We start from the raw sequence: 21,021 nt of genomic DNA on the forward strand, positions 1-21,021 counted from the left end.
ATGTTTAATTAAGAGAAAAAAAATCAAAATTAATTTTTTATTTCTCATATGAACCTTCTTGGTGGTCAGGATTTTGAGTTATAACCTATAGGAAATCTGGTTGTAGACTTGTTAGAATTAAGACAAAAAAAAATAAAAAAATATGACCAAAATTTGAAAACAACTAAGGACAAGAAAAGAAGAGAAATTGTGCAACTTAGCACCAGTTAGAATTGCTTAAAATTAACATGTCAAACTCTGCGATCAAAGCTTAATTTCATAGGCAAAGAATCATATGATTATGGAAAAGACAGAAAATAATAATATGAAAATTGAAGAGGGTGTCATACTCGCTACATAGATACATATACACTGAAATGAATATTGGTACGACATGGACATGAAATAGAGATATGTATAATCTCAAAAATGTAGGATATGGGAACACATATCTATATTATATAATTATGAATTATATAAATTGATAATAAAGATTTATGTGCACAAGTATGTTTCAGATTTTTTAGTAGGAAGATGTTTCTCATGACTGCTTCAAAAAGATTTGTTCCTTATTTTTATAACTATAATTTTTATACAATAAGTTTGAGTTTTTAAAAAATTAATGTATTTTTTTTTAAAATTGTGTAAAATTGTGCTAGAATTGTCAGAAATTCAATAAATATTTTTTAAATTTGATACTTCACGGATATGTGTCCTACAAGTGTCATATGAGTGTCAGTATCCAATACGTGTGTCTAATATAAATATACCATTTAAGAGACATCTGAGCCACACACTTTTAAGGATAAAAGATATATCCCAGAAATTACATGTATAAATGGATAAATTAGAAGATATATCACAAAGATTAGATGTATAAAGGAATAAAATTTCTTTAATAAATCTCAATTATCAACAAAAACTTATATCTTTGTCTTTTTCTATCTTTTATCTTTTATATAATGTTTGGAATAGTTTTTTTTAATTTATTTTATTTTTTATTAATAAAAAACACAAAAACATAAGTCTTTCTTTGACTTGGCCGAGAACTACACATAGCTCATTGACAATTAGGCATATTACAATATAAGTAACTCAATTAACCAATATAATCAAGCAAAATGTAACTGTTTTATAATACCAATAATTAGAAAAGTGTAATTACTCCAAAAAAAATATCAATGTTCAACATACAATTCTAAGGAAAGTTAGGAACATTTTTTAAAAAGACTTGTAAGTATCCCCAAATTATATTTGAAATTCAACCAAATAATTAAAAGATGTTGGGCACCCCCATTCAGCAAAAGTAAGCATCCATTTATGAGTTCAATATCACAAACTACCCAAGGTTGGCAAAACACAATTTTGTCCGAACAATTAAAGTTTATTTCTAAAATAATTAATTAAATAAAGTAGCAGTAATTTATAAAAAAAAGTAAGAAAATTTAAAATATTAAAAAATAATAAAAAGAGATAAGATTGGAAAAATAGAAAAATACCTTTCGATAATATAAAAATGTTATTACAAATATTTAAAACTTAAAAAAAATGTTAGTTTCTCTTATTTTAAATTTCAATTTCAATTTTTTTTAAATATATCACCTCCTATATGCCAAAATCTAAGCGAGAAAACTATATAAAATTGATTTATAATATTAGAAATAAGAGATAATAAATTATAGAGAGATATCATTTATAAATATTAAAAAAAAATTATTTGTAACTTTATAAGCTTAATTTAATTAATCTATTAATTTTTATCATCTTTAAACTCTTTTCCCTACCCTCCATAAAAACAGCCTCTTACGTTTAACTACAAATATATATATATATATATATATATATATATATATATATATATAAAGACAAAGTATGATGGTATCTACTGTTATATTTTTGTCAATTATTATTATTATAATTAATTATTACATTAAGTTTGGTTTATTATATAGTTTGATCATGAAAATGTATATCTTTTATTTAGACTTATTATGTGACTAACCAATAAACACCAAATTACCAAAATGTTATCCCTTTTTCTTCTATTTGCAAATCTAATGAATACGAAATTATATTAAATTACATTGTTTTCTTTTTTTTAGAGAGATTGCATTATATTATCTCTATATTTAAAAAATATATTTTCCGATAATTATGTATTATATTTTAATTTATTTCAAAGAAAATAAACATCCAAATAATAGTAAAAAATAGTATATGTATGCCTCTCCAAAATATTTAAAAAAAAATTAGGGTCACAAACAATTAATTTTAAGCTCTTTATATTATTATCGAATTTCTGGGTTTAAATAAAATAAAATCCAAACTTTATTGGCTATAAATATTCATTTAAAATCCATATAAATCACAAAATTAGTAGAAATTCAAAATAAATTGTACATTGAAGACTAGTGAGAGAGAAATTTCTATAAAAATTATTTATATTAAGATGAACTAAATGGTATTTTTTTATTAATGAAACACATTTTTTTAAAATTGAAGAGGATGAAAATTATAATTTAAATCTCTTTCTGACAGGAAAAAAAAAAGTGTAATGTACACAATGACATGTTATAAACATACTAGACACTGGTTACAGATTTTGGGCAATAATAAATTTTATTGTCTCCTGAATTTCCATACTAATATGTTCCTTTCTCAATCACACTCAACAATTAGACTTAATTAAAAGTTGCAGATCTAAGCCCAAATTACTAAAGGTTTTAAGATCTGACACTGATTTAGGAGTAATAACTAAATTCACTCGTATATTAACATTTATTATAAAAATTATGAAATAAAAATTAATTTTTAAATATAAAAAATAATTAATTGTTATAGTCACTAAATTAGAAAATATTTTAGAGACTAAAAAAATATTTTATTTTATTTTAGTTTTTATTATGGTTAGATAGTTCATAAATTGATATCTAATTAGCAATAAGGTTTTTCTACCAAATTTAAAAATTAAATAATTGGTAGCTAAAACTTTAATAGTTAGATACCAATTTAAAAATTATTTAACAATAATAAAAATTAATTTAGAAATATTTTTTTTTTAGTTTTTAAAATGGTCTCTAGTTACTATACCAACTATTTATTTTTTGTTCTAAAATTAGTTTCTATTTCATGTTTTTTTTGTGATCTCTAGAATCTTCAAAATTTAATTTTAAATAATACAAAGTAGGTTAAATATATTTCTAGAATTTCATTCTTTTTTGCCTCTAGATTACTAAAAGTTTTAGTTGTATTTTTATTGCGAATTCTTTCAAAAAATTCTAAAAAATTGGTTTTTTTCTAATTTCTTTTTACGAATTTTGTAGAGTTACATAATATATATAAAAGAATTCATGAAATATGTGAAATTGTAGTATAGTGCTAGCTATATATGATCACTCTTTTTGTGGACATGTTGTGGCATCAACTAAAGTTACGGTGAAGCATAAAAAGAAGAACAAAGTTACAGTGACAAATGTTGGTACCACTACTGCAACAAATATTAATAACCCACTCTTCTAGATATACTTTCTTCTGCAATGTTCAAAATTATTAAACAAAATATAGATTTGCATTCTATTTAATGATTTTATGGCAATTTTTATAATTTTTAATAAATTCTTAATAAATAAAAATTGTTAAGGAAAAATTGGAAATTAATTAAATGGAGAACTTTAATTTTTTTTATGAGTGGAAGTAATATATGGTGAGAACCTATATCCAAATGTCTAAACCTGTTTTTTAAAAAAGACAAAGTTTACTCTTTAGAAAGTCTTTTCTTTTTAATTAAAATTGTAAAACTATATTGTAAAATTAATTCACTTTTATAAATAAATAAATAAAAAACCTAGAATGTTCTTGCAGTAAAACGGGTTGTTTGTCCATTTTCCAATAAGATGAAAGCAATTGAAAGAAAGAAAGAGAGATTTTGATTCCCTACAGCGAGTGCATGCAGTAGCAGCAGGTGGTGTTTGTTGGTAGTGATTTGCATTTACAGCGCCAATTTCGCCTTCTATCTCTCTGCTGCTTTTATTTTTTTTTTCTTTTGCTTTTGCAACTTGATTTTAACCACTGAAACTTAAAACAAAAAAAAGCTGAAACATTTCCCTCACTTTTTGCAGCATGCATCACTGCATTATCACATGCAGCTGGATACAACATTATCACTTAAATTAAATGAATTTTTATATGGTGAAAGTTTTATAGTGTTTACTCTTTCTAAATATAATTAATAAGAATTTTAATTACTCGATCATAATTGGCATAATGAATGGAGGGCAAATACTCCATGTGTCTCTTGGAAAAAATATATATATATAAATTTATAACGTTTTTATTCTTTTATCAGATCAAATTAACATTTTAAGAGATTAATTTGGCAAGCTACAACTTGTTATACATTAACTTTATTCAATCAAAATGAAGGGGAAATGACTTAAAAGTTAAGTATTATTAGGCACATAAATGCTTAAAAGTGGATTTCTTTATGGATAATAAGCCTTTTCAAGTTAAGTATCATTTATTTGATTTTTTTTTTATTAACTCATGCATAACATGTCCAATATCCAACTTACTCTCTTGGTTTCATAATAAACTATATAATAGATTTAATGAACTCTCGTTACGCTAAATTGGTCCAACAAACTAATTAATTATAATATCATCTTAAAAAATAAATTTTAAATTTAACTAAATCATGTGAAATTTACCTTAATGTGATATCCAATAATTTTTGGTGTCTATATCTTAAATCACTTTATTACCGTTCTGATAATTGAATTTTAAGGTATGGAATTAAAAATTATTTTGGACACAGGGCTATATTAACCGAGTATTAACTTCTTTTCTTGGAAGACCAAATTATGTGTCGGTGGTTATTTTCAAGATTTTGATGTTTATTAAAAAATAAGATACAACTTCGTTTGGAGACACCATACCACTATAAAAATATTATATACATTCTTTTCAGCCCATTCAAATATCACTTTGACTTAGTGGTCTCATTGAAACAGCCCCTTGTTTGAATTAAATAGCCACATGAAAATATTACTATTTTATATGTTTAAAATTCAGTCATACTTCGTATTTATATATTAAAGTATTGCATATTTTGAAGTTCAAATCTTTATCAACGATTTTATTTTAAAAAAATATTTCAAAAGGTTAAAAATTGAAGAAAAAAATATTTAAATTATTTTTAGTTTTCATTTCTAAACTAACATATCAAAACATACACAAATCACTTCAATCTCTTGGTGCTAGAAAAGCTTTGCTTGCTCTTTACATAAAGTGGGTAACTCTTTCTTCCACCACGGAGAAAATCAAGTAATGAAACACTCTCTTTTGATGAAACCCTCAAAAGTTTGGCAATTAAAATTAATCATTTTTCATTCGGGGGTTAGATATATGATGAGCACCAAAAGTTGCATAAATTAATTACATTGACACACTCTATGCCTTAGTGCTCCACAACTCAACATCACACATATAATTGTGGACCATTGGATTTCAAGTGTTCTTTTTCTCCACTCCAAATATTTCAAACAAAAATGTGAAGTTAATTAAAGATGTTTCCAAGAGCCATAACCACTAAAACTTTGCATGCACACCATTTTAATTTCCAATTTTCTTGCCCCAAAAATGTTGCTCTTTGTCAGAAAATATATATGCATGCTATTAAGACTACTATATTTCCTACTCTTAAAAGACTAATATATTTCTGATCTCACTAAATTTCTACAAAATATATAGTCAAAAAATTTAGTTTATAAAAAAATAATACTTAATTATATTATATATATATAAATATATAAATTAATACTATTAGGTCAGCATGAAAGGTATTTGGTTAATTTAGTTGGATTACTCATGGTAATTTGTAGGTGTAATGTGTAGCGTTATGAGGACTATTTTGTATAAGGGTTGGAACAATCCTGAAATGTTATTTTTTAATCGATTTAATTCTTTGTTGATGAAAAATTTTATGTATATCATGCATCAGTGCAGTATTGAACTTGAATCCTAAACAAATATTGGATTCAAACATTGTATTGTAGATAGAAAAAAGTGTTTGAGATTCCTGGTTTTTCTTGCTGAACCCATGATGTCGTACACTAATGCTTTCGACATCCTTTTCAAATCTGTTAATATGCATTTGGTGGCTACGTCTCCTATTGTTAATAAAGTTGCTAAGCTTTGGTGTTTGTCGGTTCCTAATCTTGTCCAAAATTTCTTGGTTAATGATCAATTTATCTTTGTAACTTGTCGTCTGCAGGATAAGAGTTTTAGCTTTGCAGGTGTTTATGGTGCTAACACATACTTGTCTAGACGATTTTTATGGAGGGATCTTAGTTTCTTCACAGGGCCTTGGTGTATTCTGGGAGATTTTAATGTTCTGCTCTCGGCGGATGACTGTAAAGGGGGGGTGGCTCCTAATCAGGTTTCTTGTAATGAATTCCTGGACTGGATTAATACTAATGATCTTTCTTGTATGTCTTTTACTGGATCTTGCTATACTTGGTGTAACGGAAGGAGAGGGTTGCATAGAATTCACAGAAGACTGGATAGGGCTTTATGTAATGAAGTGTGTCTGGATGAATGGGAATCTTGTTCTTATCAGGTTCTTGTTAAAAATTGTTCTGATCATTCCCCTATTCTTGCTAGTCTTGCTAGTAATTCTTTGCGGAAGGTTAGCAATTTTCGTTTCTTTTCGATGTGGCTTCAGGACACTTCGTGTCTAAAGCTTATTCATGATTCTTGGGCTAATCAGGTTGTTGGTTGTCCTATGTTTATCTTGCAACATAAGTTAAAAAGGTTGAAACTTGAGCTCCGAGACTGGAATAAAAATTCTTTTGGTAATGTTCAATATGGAGTTCTTCTTAAGCAGGACATCCTTCTTGGTATTCAAAAAAGCTTAAAGACTGTTAGTTTGTCTGATAGTGATGGACTTCTCTGTCAAGAAAAGATTGCTAAGGAGGAGTTTGATCATGCTCTTCACTGTCAATATTTGTTTTGGAAAGAAAGGGCTAGGATGCTATGGTTCAAGGATGGAGATCGAAATACTGCTTTTTTCCATGCGGTGGTCAAAAGGAGAAATAATTCTAGTGGGATTCATCGTCTACGGATTGATAATGAGGTTACGGAGGATCCTAAAATCATTGAGGATCATATTTTGGACTTTTATAAAAATCTTTATGCTGAGTCTATTTCTAATGTTCTGGATACTGATAATATGGAAGATTTTATTGGTACTTATATTCCTGCGATGGTTTCCTCTAAGGAGAATATGATGTAGATTAAGTGTCCAGATTTCTCTAAAATTAAAAATGTTGTTTTTAATCTTAACGGTAATAATGCTCCTGGTCCTGATGGTTTTGGTGGTGTTTTCTATCATTCTTGCTGACAGATGTTTGCAATGTTGTTCAACAGTTTTTTAAACAAAACTGGGTTCTCCCTGGAATGAATAGTAATGTGGTATCTCTTATTCCAAAGGTTCAGGGTGTTGATTCCATTAAAGATTACAGGCCAATTGTTGTTGCTAATTTCAAGTTTAAGATTATTTCCAAGATACTGGCGGATAGGCTTGCTCTTGTGGCTGCTAGAATCATTTCTCTTAATCAATATGGATTTGTGCAGGGTAGACAAATTCAGGATTGCATTGGTATTGCTTCTGAAGCTATTAACCTGCTTTCTAAAAAGGTTAGAGGAGGTAATGTGGCTTACAAAGTTGATATTCATAAAGCTTTTGACACTCTAAGTTGGAAGTTCTTATTATTAGTTTTAAAACGCTTTGGTTTTCACCCCTCATTTGTCGGTTGGATTAGTACAATTCTCCGTTCAGCTATGCTTTCTATAAGAATAAGTGGTAGTTTGGTGGGTTTTTTTCCTTGCAGTCGAGGGGTAAGACAAGGTGATCCATTGTCTCCTTTACTTTTCTGTCTTGCAGAGGAAGTTCTTAGTAGAGGTCTCTCTAAGCTTGTGAATGATAAGAAGATTTTAAATATGGCCAGTCCGCACAGTTATCTCACTCCCTCTCATATTTTGTATGGTGATTTTTCTGGTCAATATATTAATAACTCTAAAAGTAGTTTCTTCACCATGGATAATTCTCCAAGATTTGTCACCAAAATTCAAAATATTATTTCCTGTAGTCATGGTTGTTTGCCTTTCCATTATTTAGGAGTGCCTATCTTTGTTGGTGCTCCAAAGTGTCGGTTTCTTCAACCTTTGGCTGATAAAGTTGAATTGAAGCTAGCATCTTGGAAAGGTAAATCTCTTAGCATGATGGGTCGAATTCAGCTGGTCAATACAGTGATTACTGAATCTCTAGCTTATAGTTTTAATATGTATAAGTGGCCTGTTTCACTTATTAAGCAAGTTGAGTAGTGGTGTCGGAATTTTATTTGGACTGGTGATATTATGAAAAAAGGTATTGCTACCGTTAATTGGGGGAAAATTTGTTCACCTCTTGAGGATGGAGGCTTGAATATCATTAATCTTCATCATGAAAATAATGCATATCTTCTTAAGCTTGCTTGGAACTTTGCTTATAGCGACAAACCTTGGTCTTTACTCTTGAAAGCCAGGGTTCTTAAATCAAAATATGAATTTCGAACGGTTTATAGATCTTCCTCTCTCTGGCCTGGAATTAAGCAATTTTATTCTATCATACTTGATTATACTTATTGGACTGTTGGTACAGGTTCTTTTATTAATTTATGGAATGATAAATGGTGCTCTACTACTTCTTTAGCAAATATTGCAGGGTTATCTGATGATGTTAGCATTTCGGATACAGTCTCTCAATTTTGGACAGGTTGTGATTGGAATATTCCCTTCTCTTTACAGCAGATGCCTCTTTTTTTTAATCATATCATGATTAGAGAGGAACAGGATATTCCTAATTGGATTCTAAATGAGTCTGGTCGTTTCACTCTTAAATCGGCTAGGACTTTTTTCTTGGAACCAGGAGTTCCAGGTGGTTGGGGTAAATTCATTTGGTCTGCATCTATTCCGCCTTCCAAAACTCTAGTACTCTGGAAAAAATTTCATGGACGACTTCCTACAGATCAACATATTCAGAATAAGGGTTTGCATATATGTTCTATGTGTTCGCTTTGTGAAAAGCAAGAGGAATCTATTCAACATCTATTTTTTGAATGTTTTAACGCATTGCATATTTGGAGTTGGGTACGACAAATTTTTCTTACTTCTCATTTCTCTAATAAGGATGATCTACATTCTTTTATTAAGAGTGATGGTAGTCCTTTGGTTAAATTGATTAAGCTTGCGGTGATAACCTTTTCTATATGGATGATATGACGTATGAGGAATTATGCTAGATTTCAGGATAAGATTGGGGTTTCTAAGGCTATTTCGATAATTAAAGATTTAACTTGTCTAGTGGGAAATTCGTCTAAAGTTTCAATGAAGAATGATATGTTGGACTTCAACGTGATTAAGTTTTTCGGTATTAAGACTCGTAGTGGTAAAGTTCTTCATCCTCTTCCTATTAGATGGGAATTTCCTTCACCAGGCTAGGTCAAAATTAATACTGATGGGGCTGCTAGGGGGTATCCTGGTCTTGCTACTTGTGGAGGTATTTTTCGTGGGAGTATGGGAGAATTTATTGGTGCTTTTTCAGCGTTTCTTGAAGTTCAAACTGCTTTGGTTGCTGAGTTATACATGCTATGGAGGAAGCTCAAAAAATGGGACTTACTAATGTCTGGCTTGAATGTGATTCTGCCTTGGTTTCTGCTGCGTTTACTGCTAGGACTAATGTTCCGTGGATGCTTCAGAATCGATGGAATACTTATCTTAATTTTTGTGGGACAATCAGGTTTAGGGTAACTCATATTTTTCGTGAAGGGAATGCGTGTGCTGATAAGTTGACTAATTTAGGATTTATTCATAGAGAATCTTTTCATTGGTATAATAGACTCTCAGCTAGTCTGTTCTTAGAATTCTTTATGAATAGGTATAATCTACCTATGTATCGTTTGTGTTAACATATGGGTTTTGGTCTAGTCCCCCCATATTTTTGTATTTTCTTTCTTTTTTCTTTTTTTAATAATATTTTTTTTTCATGTGATGGCAGATGATTGTTGTTACTTGAGGTGTCAGCTTAGCTGAGATGTCAAGTTGCATAGTGATGCCTAACACGAAAACTTAAAAAAAAAAAAAATACTTATTTAAGTTAATCAATCAAATTTTGTGATAAAGATTAATGAGTGACAAATTCAAGAAACTCTTTACCAATAATTTTTTTTTTAAATATGTCATGAAGAGATAAATTAGCATAAGGTGTTCTTTAAGATTGATTTTGCATGCATATATTAATTTTTGGAGAAGAGGAAGCAATATTATGAACGTTTTAGTCTACCTACAATTATTGATGAATTGTGTGTAGGTGATTGTCAACCTACTTTATAGTACATAATAACCAAAAATTTGACTTTAGAAGAGTACCTAGGTACCTCGCATATATATTCATATTGATTATAATATTATCAAAAGCATAATTGCAAGTATATGTATACATACTATATTATTTGCACACACAACTTTGGCTCATAAAGATCTCAAGATCATGCTGTGTAATATTAACGTAGCTGAGTCTTTGGTAGCTTTGATTTATTAGCTCATGTTTACTTCAAGTGGCATCAAAATTGAGAAGCGTAGTTAATGTCTATCTTATAATGATACGGTTTTATTTATAATAAATAAACTATTAATTTATCAAGATCAATAAAAATGATTTAGTTATTAATGGATTATGAAAAAAAAACTATCCTTTTCTTATCGGCAAAAAAGGAACCCTAGTTTTCATTATTTATTCTTCTTTAAAATTTGAGTTTTCAAATTCAAACGTCCTCCAAGATGCATATTATTTTATACAAATTGTTATGGTATTGCATAACAAATTAATAGATAAATCTTGCGCATGCTATTGCCTCAAATATACATACATATACAAATATACATACATATACAAATATATATATATATGCATTTAAAAGTCAAAGTGGAAATATAGGGTTTGAGATCTCTTAACATAAGATCGAAGACACGTAATGCTGTCGGATACAACATAGCAGTAGCATAAATCATTTTCAAAATGGCCACACAAATAAAAGTTTCAAGCAAATCAATCATTAATTTTATATTAATTTTATTTTGAATGGCCTTTTTAAAGTAAGAAGAACCACTTAAGTAACCTTAAAAATATTAAAAATTATACCAAATGGCTATTTAAATGATATTTTATTGAACTATTCCTTAAACTTGACTGTGAAAACTAAATTTTACTTTAAATCACTAGAGAATTACTTGAATAATTTGACCCATTTGCTACTTAAAAGAGAGAAAGAAAATGGTTCCAAGCTCATCTACTAAAGGTAAAAAATAAAGTACCAATGAGTCATTAATAAAAAAAAAAGGGAAACAAAGTATACACAACAATTTTCATTGATATATAGCAGAAATCATTATTTGTTGAGGCAGTACTGTTAACAATTGTAGAAGCATATTGAGACTGGGGTCACTCCATCTCCATTTCTTGATTCTATAGTACTGTAAAGATAGAGCAGGGACCATGTTTTCAGATCTCAAGGATCAAGAACACAACATATACATAGACATTTCTCTCTTTTCCCTTTTGCAGCATGATGGGTAACAGACCAAGAAAAAGAAAAAGCAATGAAAAGAAAAGTGATGTTGCTTATGGTGCTCTTTTTCTTTAGAGAAATGGACAACAGCAATCATTCACACAACCATTCCCTACCTTTAATCATCATATATATTCCCTCTGTCCTAATCACCCCAACATATTACACATACTATAATCATAAAAACCAATTCTCTCTCTCTAATCATGCCACATAATGCTTCCAAATTTTCCCCAATCAAAATCTTCATTTTAATTTTAAAACACTAACGTTCTTTCAATTTCCTTGCACTTCCCGCGTCCAAGGATTCATCCCATGATGATGAAGCATCACCATGTCTTGTTCCTCATCTTTTTATTTTTCTTACCATTTTTCACGTTCAGTCTCCACCACAATGATACTCGTGCACTCACCCTCTTCCGCCGCCAAAGCGACGTTCACGGCTACCTTCTTTCAAACTGGACCGGCGGAGACGCATGCCCCGCCGCGTGGCGCGGCGTCCTCTGCTCCCCGAACGGCCGCGTCACCGCCCTCTCCCTCCCTTCCCTCAACCTCCGGGGCCCCCTCGACCCCCTCACTCCCCTCACCCACCTCCGCCTCCTCGACCTTCACGACAATCGCTTGAACGGCACCGTTTCGCCGCTCTTCTCCAACTGCACCAACATCCAACTCCTCTACCTCGCCGGCAACGACTTCTCCGGCGAGATCCCCCCGGAGATATCCTCCCTCAAATCTCTTCTCCGCCTCGACCTCTCCGACAACAACATACGCGGCAAGGTTGACTTTCTCTCCAACTTAACACGACTCATCACACTCAGACTCCAGAACAACCTTCTCTCAGGTGAAATCCCTGACTTGTCTTCCTCCATGCAAAACCTCAGAGAAGTCAACATGACAAACAACGCCTTCTACGGTCGTTTACCAAACCCCATGCTGAAGAATTTCGGCGTGACAGCCTTCTCAGGTAACGAGGGTTTATGTGGTGCAACACCGTTACCTGTCTGTTCCTTCACCACAAACCCTCCTAAAGATAATGATAATAGCAATGAAAATGAACCGTCTCAGACAGTTCCTTCAAACCCCAGTTCCTTCCCCGAGACCAGCATAATAGCTCGACCGGGGAAGGAGCATCATAAGGGTTTAAGTCCCGGTGTCATTGTGGCAATTGTTGTGGGGAATTGTGTGGCGTTGCTTGTGATGACATCATTTCTCGTGGCGCATTGTTGCGCAAGGGGGAGAGGGTCTAGTTTGGTGGGGAGTGGGGAGAGTTATGGGAAGAGGAAGAGTGGGAGCAGTTACAATGGGAGTGAGAAGAAGGTGTATGGAAGTGGGGGTGGTGAGAGTGATGGGACTACTGGGACTGATAGGAGTAGGCTTGTGTTTTTTGATCGGAGGAGTGAGTTTGAGTTGGAGGATCTGCTGCGAGCCTCGGCGGAGATGCTTGGGAAGGGGAGTTTGGGAACAGTTTATAGGGCGGTGCTTGATGATGGGTGCACCGTGGCGGTGAAGAGGCTGAAGGATGCCAATCCTTGCGCCAGGCATGAGTTTGAGCAGTATATGGATGTGATTGGGAAGCTTAAGCACCCCAATGTGGTAAGACTCAAAGCCTATTACTATGCGAAAGAGGAAAAGCTTCTTGTCTATGACTATCTCTCCAATGGAAGCTTGCATACTCTTCTTCATGGTCAGTCACTCTTCTGGTTAATTACTCTATTCGTCTATGTTTACATCACCCCCACAAGTTACTCTATCCATTAACACGGAAAGGGATAAAATTAAATTTGAGTTAAACAAACTTTAAATACCTTTGCATTGCACCAAAAGAAACTTATACGAGTCTGAACTATAACTAATTTAACTAAAAATCAAATTTAGAAAGTAGAACATGTCTGAATCGCAATTTGTGGTGATTTGATTTAAATTTTTGTTTTGTGGGGGGTTTGTTGGATACCGATGATAGGGAATCGTGGTCCCGGGAGGATTCCGTTGGATTGGACAACAAGAATAAGCCTGATGTTGGGAGCAGCAAGAGGTCTTGCGAAGATCCACGTAGAGTACAGTGCAGCCAAAGTGCCTCACGGGAACGTGAAATCTTCGAACGTGCTTCTGGACAAGAACGGCGTGGCTTGCATCTCGGACTTCGGACTGTCACTCCTCTTGAACCCGGTTCACGCCATTGCACGATTGGGAGGGTACAGGGCCCCCGAACAGGAACAGCACAAGAGGCTGTCTCAGCAGGCTGACGTGTACAGCTTCGGGGTGTTGCTGCTGGAAGTTCTCACAGGAAGAGCTCCTTCGTCGCAGTACCCTTCACCGGCTCGTCCCAGAATGGAGGAAGAGGAACAGGCCGTGGTGGACCTTCCCAAATGGGTTCGCTCCGTGGTGAAGGAAGAGTGGACCGCAGAGGTGTTTGACCAGGAGCTTTTGCGCTACAAGAACATCGAGGAAGAGCTTGTGTCCATGCTTCATGTGGGGTTGGCCTGTGTGGTGGCTCAGCCGGAGAAGAGGCCAACTATGGAAGAAGTTGTGAAGATGGTTGAGGAGATCAGGGTGGAGCAATCACCTCTTGGGGAGGACTATGATGAATCTCGCAATTCGCTTTCACCTTCCATTCCCACCACTGAAGATGGTCTAGCTTAGGAGAATAATGTTCAAATCTTATTGTATGGTATATACAAGATTAATTAATGTCATACTCTAGTTAATTACTTTCACTGCAGTGATTAGCTCCTCTTCTGGTTGCACTGTCTTATTGCCCATTACTTTTTGCTGTCGTTACAAGTGTTCTTTGTAAAATTTGTGAGTTCTGTGGAATTCCATTGTTCAACGTAACACAAATCTGAATTATCGATGCTAGTTGAATTGTATACTGTTGTACATCTGGAGTTTGCATCATTGGACATTGGTACAGTTCAATGGCATTGTCATGAATTGAATCTCGTGCGACCCTGAAATCATGGAATCGTGTTCATAAAACCAATGTGAATAAAATTGCGCCAAATGCTACGCACGCAAGCTCATGATGAATGAAGCGCGTGCCAGAAATATAGATTGCAGCTTACAAATAATGAATGAGTACCTTAAAAACATTAAACATGTGTGAATTCAAACCTTAAGATTTCACGTTTCATATTGAGATCATATATAATATTCAAGCCACGAAAGACTTGAACTCTTTCTTGAAAATCTCATTTTAATTATAAAATGAAATAGCTCTCACTTAGTAAAGCTATTAGACATGCTATGGAAGCGTTTGAATTCAAATTCTGCAGTCCACATCCTTCTTTCGTGAGCTTTCCCTAAGGAATAGGAACTCCTTGAACCAAAATAAAAGTTACTTACATTTGTTCTTATTTTTCATCTCTTGACACAAAGGGGAAATGATTAATAATGTTGCACTAATAAATAAAGTTGAATTACTCTGCATCTGTTTACATTTACTACAAAGGAGGAGGACTACTGCTAATTCATTACTATGCTACAATCACCTAGGAATAATATACAAAAACATCTCTCTTTTTTCTTTTTACATAAGCTTATTAAAATTACAACCACCACCTAAAATTAGTGAAAGGGAATTTGTGATTACAGTTCCGAAGTACAATTTCCACAATCTTGGCCACAGAATCTGTCTTGATTTGATATTTTCTTCTTAAAGAATCTTAGTCATAGCAAATATCCCACTCAACTTGATGGCTCCAGTGTGACTAACAATAATTGAATAGGCTGAATTAACTGTTAGCTTACTGCTCCAGTTTCATCAATTAGTGTGCCAACTTGTTCTCCACATAAAGCTTTAGAGATGTTCCCAGGCTCCAGTAGATTAAAAACCACGACTGTATAAGAAAATGGCCACAGAAATTTGTCAAATAAAATATGTAATAAAATGACCACTTTATCGATAACTTCATTGGAGACTCATAAACCTAAACATAAAAGCAAAAATATTAACTCTAGGAGGAGAACCACCAAAGGACCAACAGTTTTTCTTGCAGAAACAGTGCCTAGCAGAGTTTAAGCATGCAACAGGGACCATTTTGGAACCCATTGTCAATGCAAAAACCAAAGGCACTGAAACCTGAAAGACGCTCATAAAAAGATCAAATGCAAGAACTTACTAACCAGGAATGGCATTTCCCTTGCAGAATGTCAGCGCTGACGCATCCATAGAGGTGACTCCTCTTGACCCCAGCTCTCTGAAGGATATGTGCTCAAAAGTGAAATTGTTATCTCGTGAGTTGCAGTCATACACACCATCTACATTAGTACCCTTGAGGACCGCTTCAGCATTAACTGCAAGGTTGAAGGAGATATATGCTGATGCTAGCAAAACCAAAAGCCAAAAACCAAAAACAAAGATGCATGTGTTGCCCTTTGCATAAACTACAGATAAAGTGGGAAAAAAGGTAATTAGAAAATTATTTTAAAAACAAAGGACAACAGCATACGCTCTGAAGCACGAAGAGCTGCAGCTATGTCAGTTGAGAAAAGTGGATTGCCAGCACCAAAACTGATGCCACCAAATATAACAACTCTTCCTTTCTCAAGATGTCTGATCGCCCGCTGCCTATTGTATGGTTCAGCAAACTCCTGCATGGCAATTGAAGTTTGTACACGAGTCTGAACACCCATCTTCTCTAGAGTTGATTGGAGCAATATTGAATTCATCACTGTTGCCATCATGCTGGAAAATTCAAGGTCAAGAAAACCGTACTTATTCAGGTCAATATTTTAAAGAAAAGTAGAAACAAAAGTAAATCACTTTGAAAGCTAATGTATTAACCAGATTAAAAATATCTCATGGCAGCATATGTACCTAAGCAACAAAGTGATGGCCATCACCCATGTGCAAGGTATCAAGAAGATACTTGGCAAAGCATAATAGAATGTCTCAAAGTTAAAGCATCAAAAGACATTTGTTTTTCAAGAAAAAGAAACAGAGAAATCAAATATGAGAATAACATAAGATGGCAGCTTAAACTGTTACAAAAGAAATAATTGTTAAGCATATTTCAATATAAATTCATTCATCATAGATCAAAACTTCCCCATAATTGAATATGCAACTAAATGGAAGGTCGGAAGTGCAACTCTAGAAAGGGGAAAAATGGGTTTATACAGTCGGCAGAGGCACATACAGTTAAAAATGATAAATATCATCACACAAAAAACTGGACCAAAAATTCCCATGGTGAGTCTGACCATAGCCCCATTCAGATCTTCAAATATCAGATTTCCAATTTAGTTTTCTAAAATGAGAAGAATCTTTGTCCTCTAACCTTTATAGCCTTATGACCTGTGTCAATGTGCTCTACATTGACACAACCAATACCCCATACTAGTCAAGTCAAAGTTCAGTTCACAGATATAGCGTTCTCCAGCACCACCACCAAGGTACTTTCTATCCCACTTCACAAACATATATTCTTTGGTTGGGATCATCTATTTTTTTTTATCAGGATATGGATGGTTGCACGGATACCTAAATCTATTTTCAATTTATTTTCTTTGGGATTGATCTCTAGTAAAATTACAAAGGTGTAAATCGAACTTGCATAGAAAATTTGGTGATTAACCTTACCCAACTTGGTATGCAGTACATCTTTCTAAACCTGTCGCAGTTACCCATGCATCTCCAGAGAAGAAATTACGACCTCCAACAACAATAGCCACCTGAAATATCACAAGATACTTCAGCTAAACTGAAAGGGTGACAGAATAACAGACCCCAGAGAACAATCAAGACAACTGATACCTCAACACCAAGGCGGGAAGCTATGGCAACTTCTCTTGAAACTAACATAGCCACCTGATAATTAGTTTAAACAAACAAATGTAATAAGTCACAATATCTAGATAACAATTACTACACCGTAAGACCTTAGGTCATGAGTCAAATAATGTTATAAAACTTCCCACATATTGGAACCAAACCACAAACCTTAGGGTCAATGTTGCAGGTATCAGATCCAGTAAGAGCTGCTCCACTAATTTTGAAGACTACCCTCCGCCATCTAAGGTTTGTCAGTGCTTTTGACCTCATGCTATTCGCTTGACCACCAGTACTGGGTGTTGCCACTCCATATCTAGGAATAAAGCAGGGGAAATTTAACATTCATTTGACACTATCACAAAAATCAGGAAAAGAAAAGGGAAAAACAATTCATATTGAATGAGATTCAGCATAAAAACCCGCTTCCTAGTAACACCACCCACATTATAAATTGGAAATGTCATCCGCATATGATTTGAGATTCAGAAGTGTGCCAGTGAAGATAGCATTAGCTTATTTGCAACAACACTGGAGAACTTCAAATTTTTAGCATCAGTTAAACCATAGACCCATACTAATTCCAAAATCCTATTCTGAAGCCCAAACTAATACTTAAATAACATAACAAAAAATCAATACCGTTTAATGTTAAGATTCTACAAACTGTAATATGTGCACTCCTGTAGTAAAAAGTAAACTAGTAATTCATTATTAAAAGTTGTAACCGTCTGTACAAATTAAGTACAAGGATAAGGAAGGTACATCTAAGAAACAAAAATGGACAAATCCTTGGTGGACATAAAGCACGGTGAAACATTGCATAACAACAATACACTAAATAATTTACCATCGGATACTACATCGAGATAATAACACAGTACAGATAACTGAAGTAACGCCATAACCATTTTGAGTTGACATGATATTTCTAAACTAAAAGCGTGTCAGTGAATACAGAATGACCCTTGTTAAAATGCAGCAATACCTCCAAAGAAAACAAGTTTTCTGATTCAGTCAAACCACACACCCCTATTTATTACAAGAACCAATTCTAAGGTCTAGTCCACGAAAAACATGACAAAAACCTACATGATGCAAAAGCAAACATTGTACACTCTACTGACTATACCATGCTGCACAGTTGAACTGCAAAGTAATATCATAAAGCTATTCAATATTCCAATCTTCAAGCATCTAGATTAAACTATGTATTTACAATGCAGCCAACGAACAGATTCAGGCACTAGAGCACCAAACCAAAACAGAAAACAAATAAACAAATCCTGGTGAACATAATAACGCAATAACTATCAATGTGAACTACTAATACTCGTTTGCAAAAGTAATGAGAGAAATATTAAATATTACGGTGCAGAATGCTGAGTATAATACCTCTTCGATTGTCTGGGCGAAGTTCCGGCAGAAACAACCGCTTTATCCTCATCGGGAAATTTCGCCGGAAGAGAATTCCCGACAATCTGCTCCAATTGTTTGAACCAAGGCCAGTGACTGGTGGAAATGCAGCCACTGCTCATTCTATGTCGCTCCAATTTGTACCTCTTCTTTAGGTTATCGACCTTGTTCTTACACTGTTCCACGCTCTTCGATTGGTTCTCGCACCGTCCGCTCACCACCAACGCAACCTCCTCCCAATCTCTTCCTCTCAGGTTTCCCCGATTCAGCTGTGTGAACTTCTCCGTGTACGCCTCGAGGAGGCACACGATCGCTGTGTCGCTCCACTCCTCCCTGTCCTTCCGGTACTCGGCGCTGCCTGTGCTCGACGGCGGAGCCTTAGATCTCTTGTTGAATCCGTACGACGCAGCTCCCTCGCCGATCTCCTCGCGGTCCTTGCGCTTCTCACTGCCGCCATCGTCGTCGAAGGGGTTTCCGTAGTCCTCGGCGTCGTCGGCGACGGATTTGGGTGGGACAGGAGCGACGGCGACGGCGGAGGGGGAGAAGTGGTGGTGCGGCGCGTAAGGTTGGTGGAGGTGGTGGTTATCGTCACGGAGGAGAGAGAAGTCGTCGTCGTCGTCGCAAGAGGCCATAAGGGTGTGGAGGACGTTACGGCGTCGTCGGGGACGTTAGGGAAAGAGAATGGGGCGTTGAGAGAAGGTGTGTGTGGGAGGGTTTGACGGAGCGTGCCTTCCGTGAGTGGGTCTGGTATCTGCCGTCACGCGGGTGACGGTCCCGTTAAGTGCCAAAAACGAGTGCATTACACGCGCTTTTGCTAGTCCTGGAGTGTGGGGAATTTGGATCTGCCGGTGACGGGCCATGCTTATCCAACTCAAATCTGTTTGTTTGGGCCAACCTCATGTGTTTGGTATGAAAAATATATATCATTTTTAAATAAATAAATATTTTTAATTATTCTTGCTCTCAGTTTTAATTCTTGTAAGAAAATATCTATAATCCTTATAAATTCTAAAACAGCTTTGTTTCTATTGTTAAACTCATTGCAAAAATAAGATTAACAATTTAATAATGTAATGAAATCATTGTCAATGAGCATGTGTCTTCTCTGGTTTTATTGTATCAATTAGTAATTAATTTGTCTTCTTAAATTTAAGTAATTTATACAAAAAAAATTACTTCAAGAGTATTTAACTTAATTTTGTAACACTTTAAGAATATATTCTCCATTATTTCCTCACTCAAAACATGTATCTTTCTTAACAGATCGTATATGTATAATTAATGTCACTTTATTTTTTTTATTGAAAAAAATTATTTATTAGGAAAGATCTTATATAATTATTAAAATGAACTTTTTTTATGTCATATAGATGCACACGTGATATAGAAAGGTCTAAAAAATTTATGCCGTTGGACAAATATCATGGAAAAGTCATAGCAAAACATTATAAAATATTTATGATTTTTGTCCTACTTTTTATAATGGTTAAATTTATACTTATCATAAAAAAACATGGCATCATAATCATCGTAAAAAATAACACATTCTATTATATATGTACTTTTAACCATTCTAACCACAACTAAAAATATCACTTTATGTACAACTAAGTTACACAAGACACTAATACAAATAACCTTCACCTTGTTAAACATGCCACTAAAAAAATACAAAACCAACACTTTAAGATTTGTTATCATTATTCACCGAGTAAATGTAGCATTTCTCAAAAATAAAACCTAAGAACACAAGCTTTAAAACCTAGGGTTTCATGACAAGGAAATGTGAGTTAACTAAAACATGTTTTAGGAAGGAGATGCTTTCTAAAAATTGGAGTCATTGAGATCCCTAAATTTTGTGTCCTCTTTTATAAGAAAAATTTATTGAAAGTTCATGGGCATATGCAATTACATTACATGAAAGAAGAGTATCCAAACTTTACAAAGAATGTATGATTAATGCTAACAACAAGATGCATCCCACTTATGTCCCACCACCATCTAATAAGGAAATGGAACTTTTCACATATATTGTTAAGAAAGTCATTTATTACCCTCTTTAAAGACAAAGAAGGAATGAAATTGGAGAGTGGCACACAAACCAATGATCTAACAAATTATTTAGTCTAAGTGAGTATAAACCTGGTATAAACATCTACAAGTTAAACATAAGAACAAAACTAATAAAAAAGG

At 33.8% G+C, this 21,021-nt stretch overlaps 2 protein-coding genes across 2 annotated transcripts; one reads left to right on the top strand and one right to left on the bottom strand.

Annotated features, from left to right (window-relative positions):
• Positions 1 to 11,741: 11,741 nt before the first annotated feature.
• Positions 11,742 to 14,509, top strand: LOC137830301 (leucine-rich repeat receptor-like protein kinase PXC1). Its single transcript, XM_068637564.1, has 2 exons — positions 11,742 to 13,326; positions 13,603 to 14,509. Exons 1-2 carry the CDS (start codon positions 11,958 to 11,960, stop codon positions 14,280 to 14,282), a joined length of 2,049 nt encoding a protein of 682 aa, XP_068493665.1. The 5' UTR covers positions 11,742 to 11,957; the 3' UTR covers positions 14,283 to 14,509.
• A 514-nt stretch (positions 14,510 to 15,023) lies between these two features.
• On the bottom strand, positions 15,024 to 19,732 carry LOC137830302 (uncharacterized). Its single transcript, XM_068637565.1, has 7 exons — positions 18,808 to 19,732; positions 17,584 to 17,728; positions 17,398 to 17,451; positions 17,224 to 17,315; positions 16,091 to 16,326; positions 15,765 to 15,935; positions 15,024 to 15,478 (listed from the first exon to the last, which is right to left on the bottom strand). Exons 1-7 carry the CDS (start codon positions 19,458 to 19,460, stop codon positions 15,381 to 15,383), a joined length of 1,449 nt encoding a protein of 482 aa, XP_068493666.1. The 5' UTR covers positions 19,461 to 19,732; the 3' UTR covers positions 15,024 to 15,380.
• Positions 19,733 to 21,021: the final 1,289 nt, after the last annotated feature.

Source organism: Phaseolus vulgaris, chromosome 7 (genome assembly GCF_000499845.2).
Source record: "Phaseolus vulgaris cultivar G19833 chromosome 7, P. vulgaris v2.0, whole genome shotgun sequence".
Taxonomy (NCBI): domain Eukaryota; kingdom Viridiplantae; phylum Streptophyta; class Magnoliopsida; order Fabales; family Fabaceae; genus Phaseolus; species Phaseolus vulgaris.

Excerpts from the sequence above, each read along its gene's own strand:
- LOC137830301 (XM_068637564.1), top strand. The coding sequence starts at position 11,958 with ATGATGATGAAGCATCACCATGTCTTGTTCCTCATCTTTTTATTTTTC. Across the intron at positions 13,327-13,602 it reads CTTGCATACTCTTCTTCATG|GGAATCGTGGTCCCGGGAGG; the intron begins GTCAGTCACTCT and ends TACCGATGATAG.
- LOC137830302 (XM_068637565.1), bottom strand. The coding sequence starts at position 19,460 with ATGGCCTCTTGCGACGACGACGACGACTTCTCTCTCCTCCGTGACGAT. Across the intron at positions 16,327-17,223 it reads TGTACTGCATACCAAGTTGG|CATGATGGCAACAGTGATGA; the intron begins GTAAGGTTAATC and ends TGAATTTTCCAG. Across the intron at positions 15,936-16,090 it reads AGCTCTTCGTGCTTCAGAGC|TTAATGCTGAAGCGGTCCTC; the intron begins GTATGCTGTTGT and ends TCAACCTTGCAG.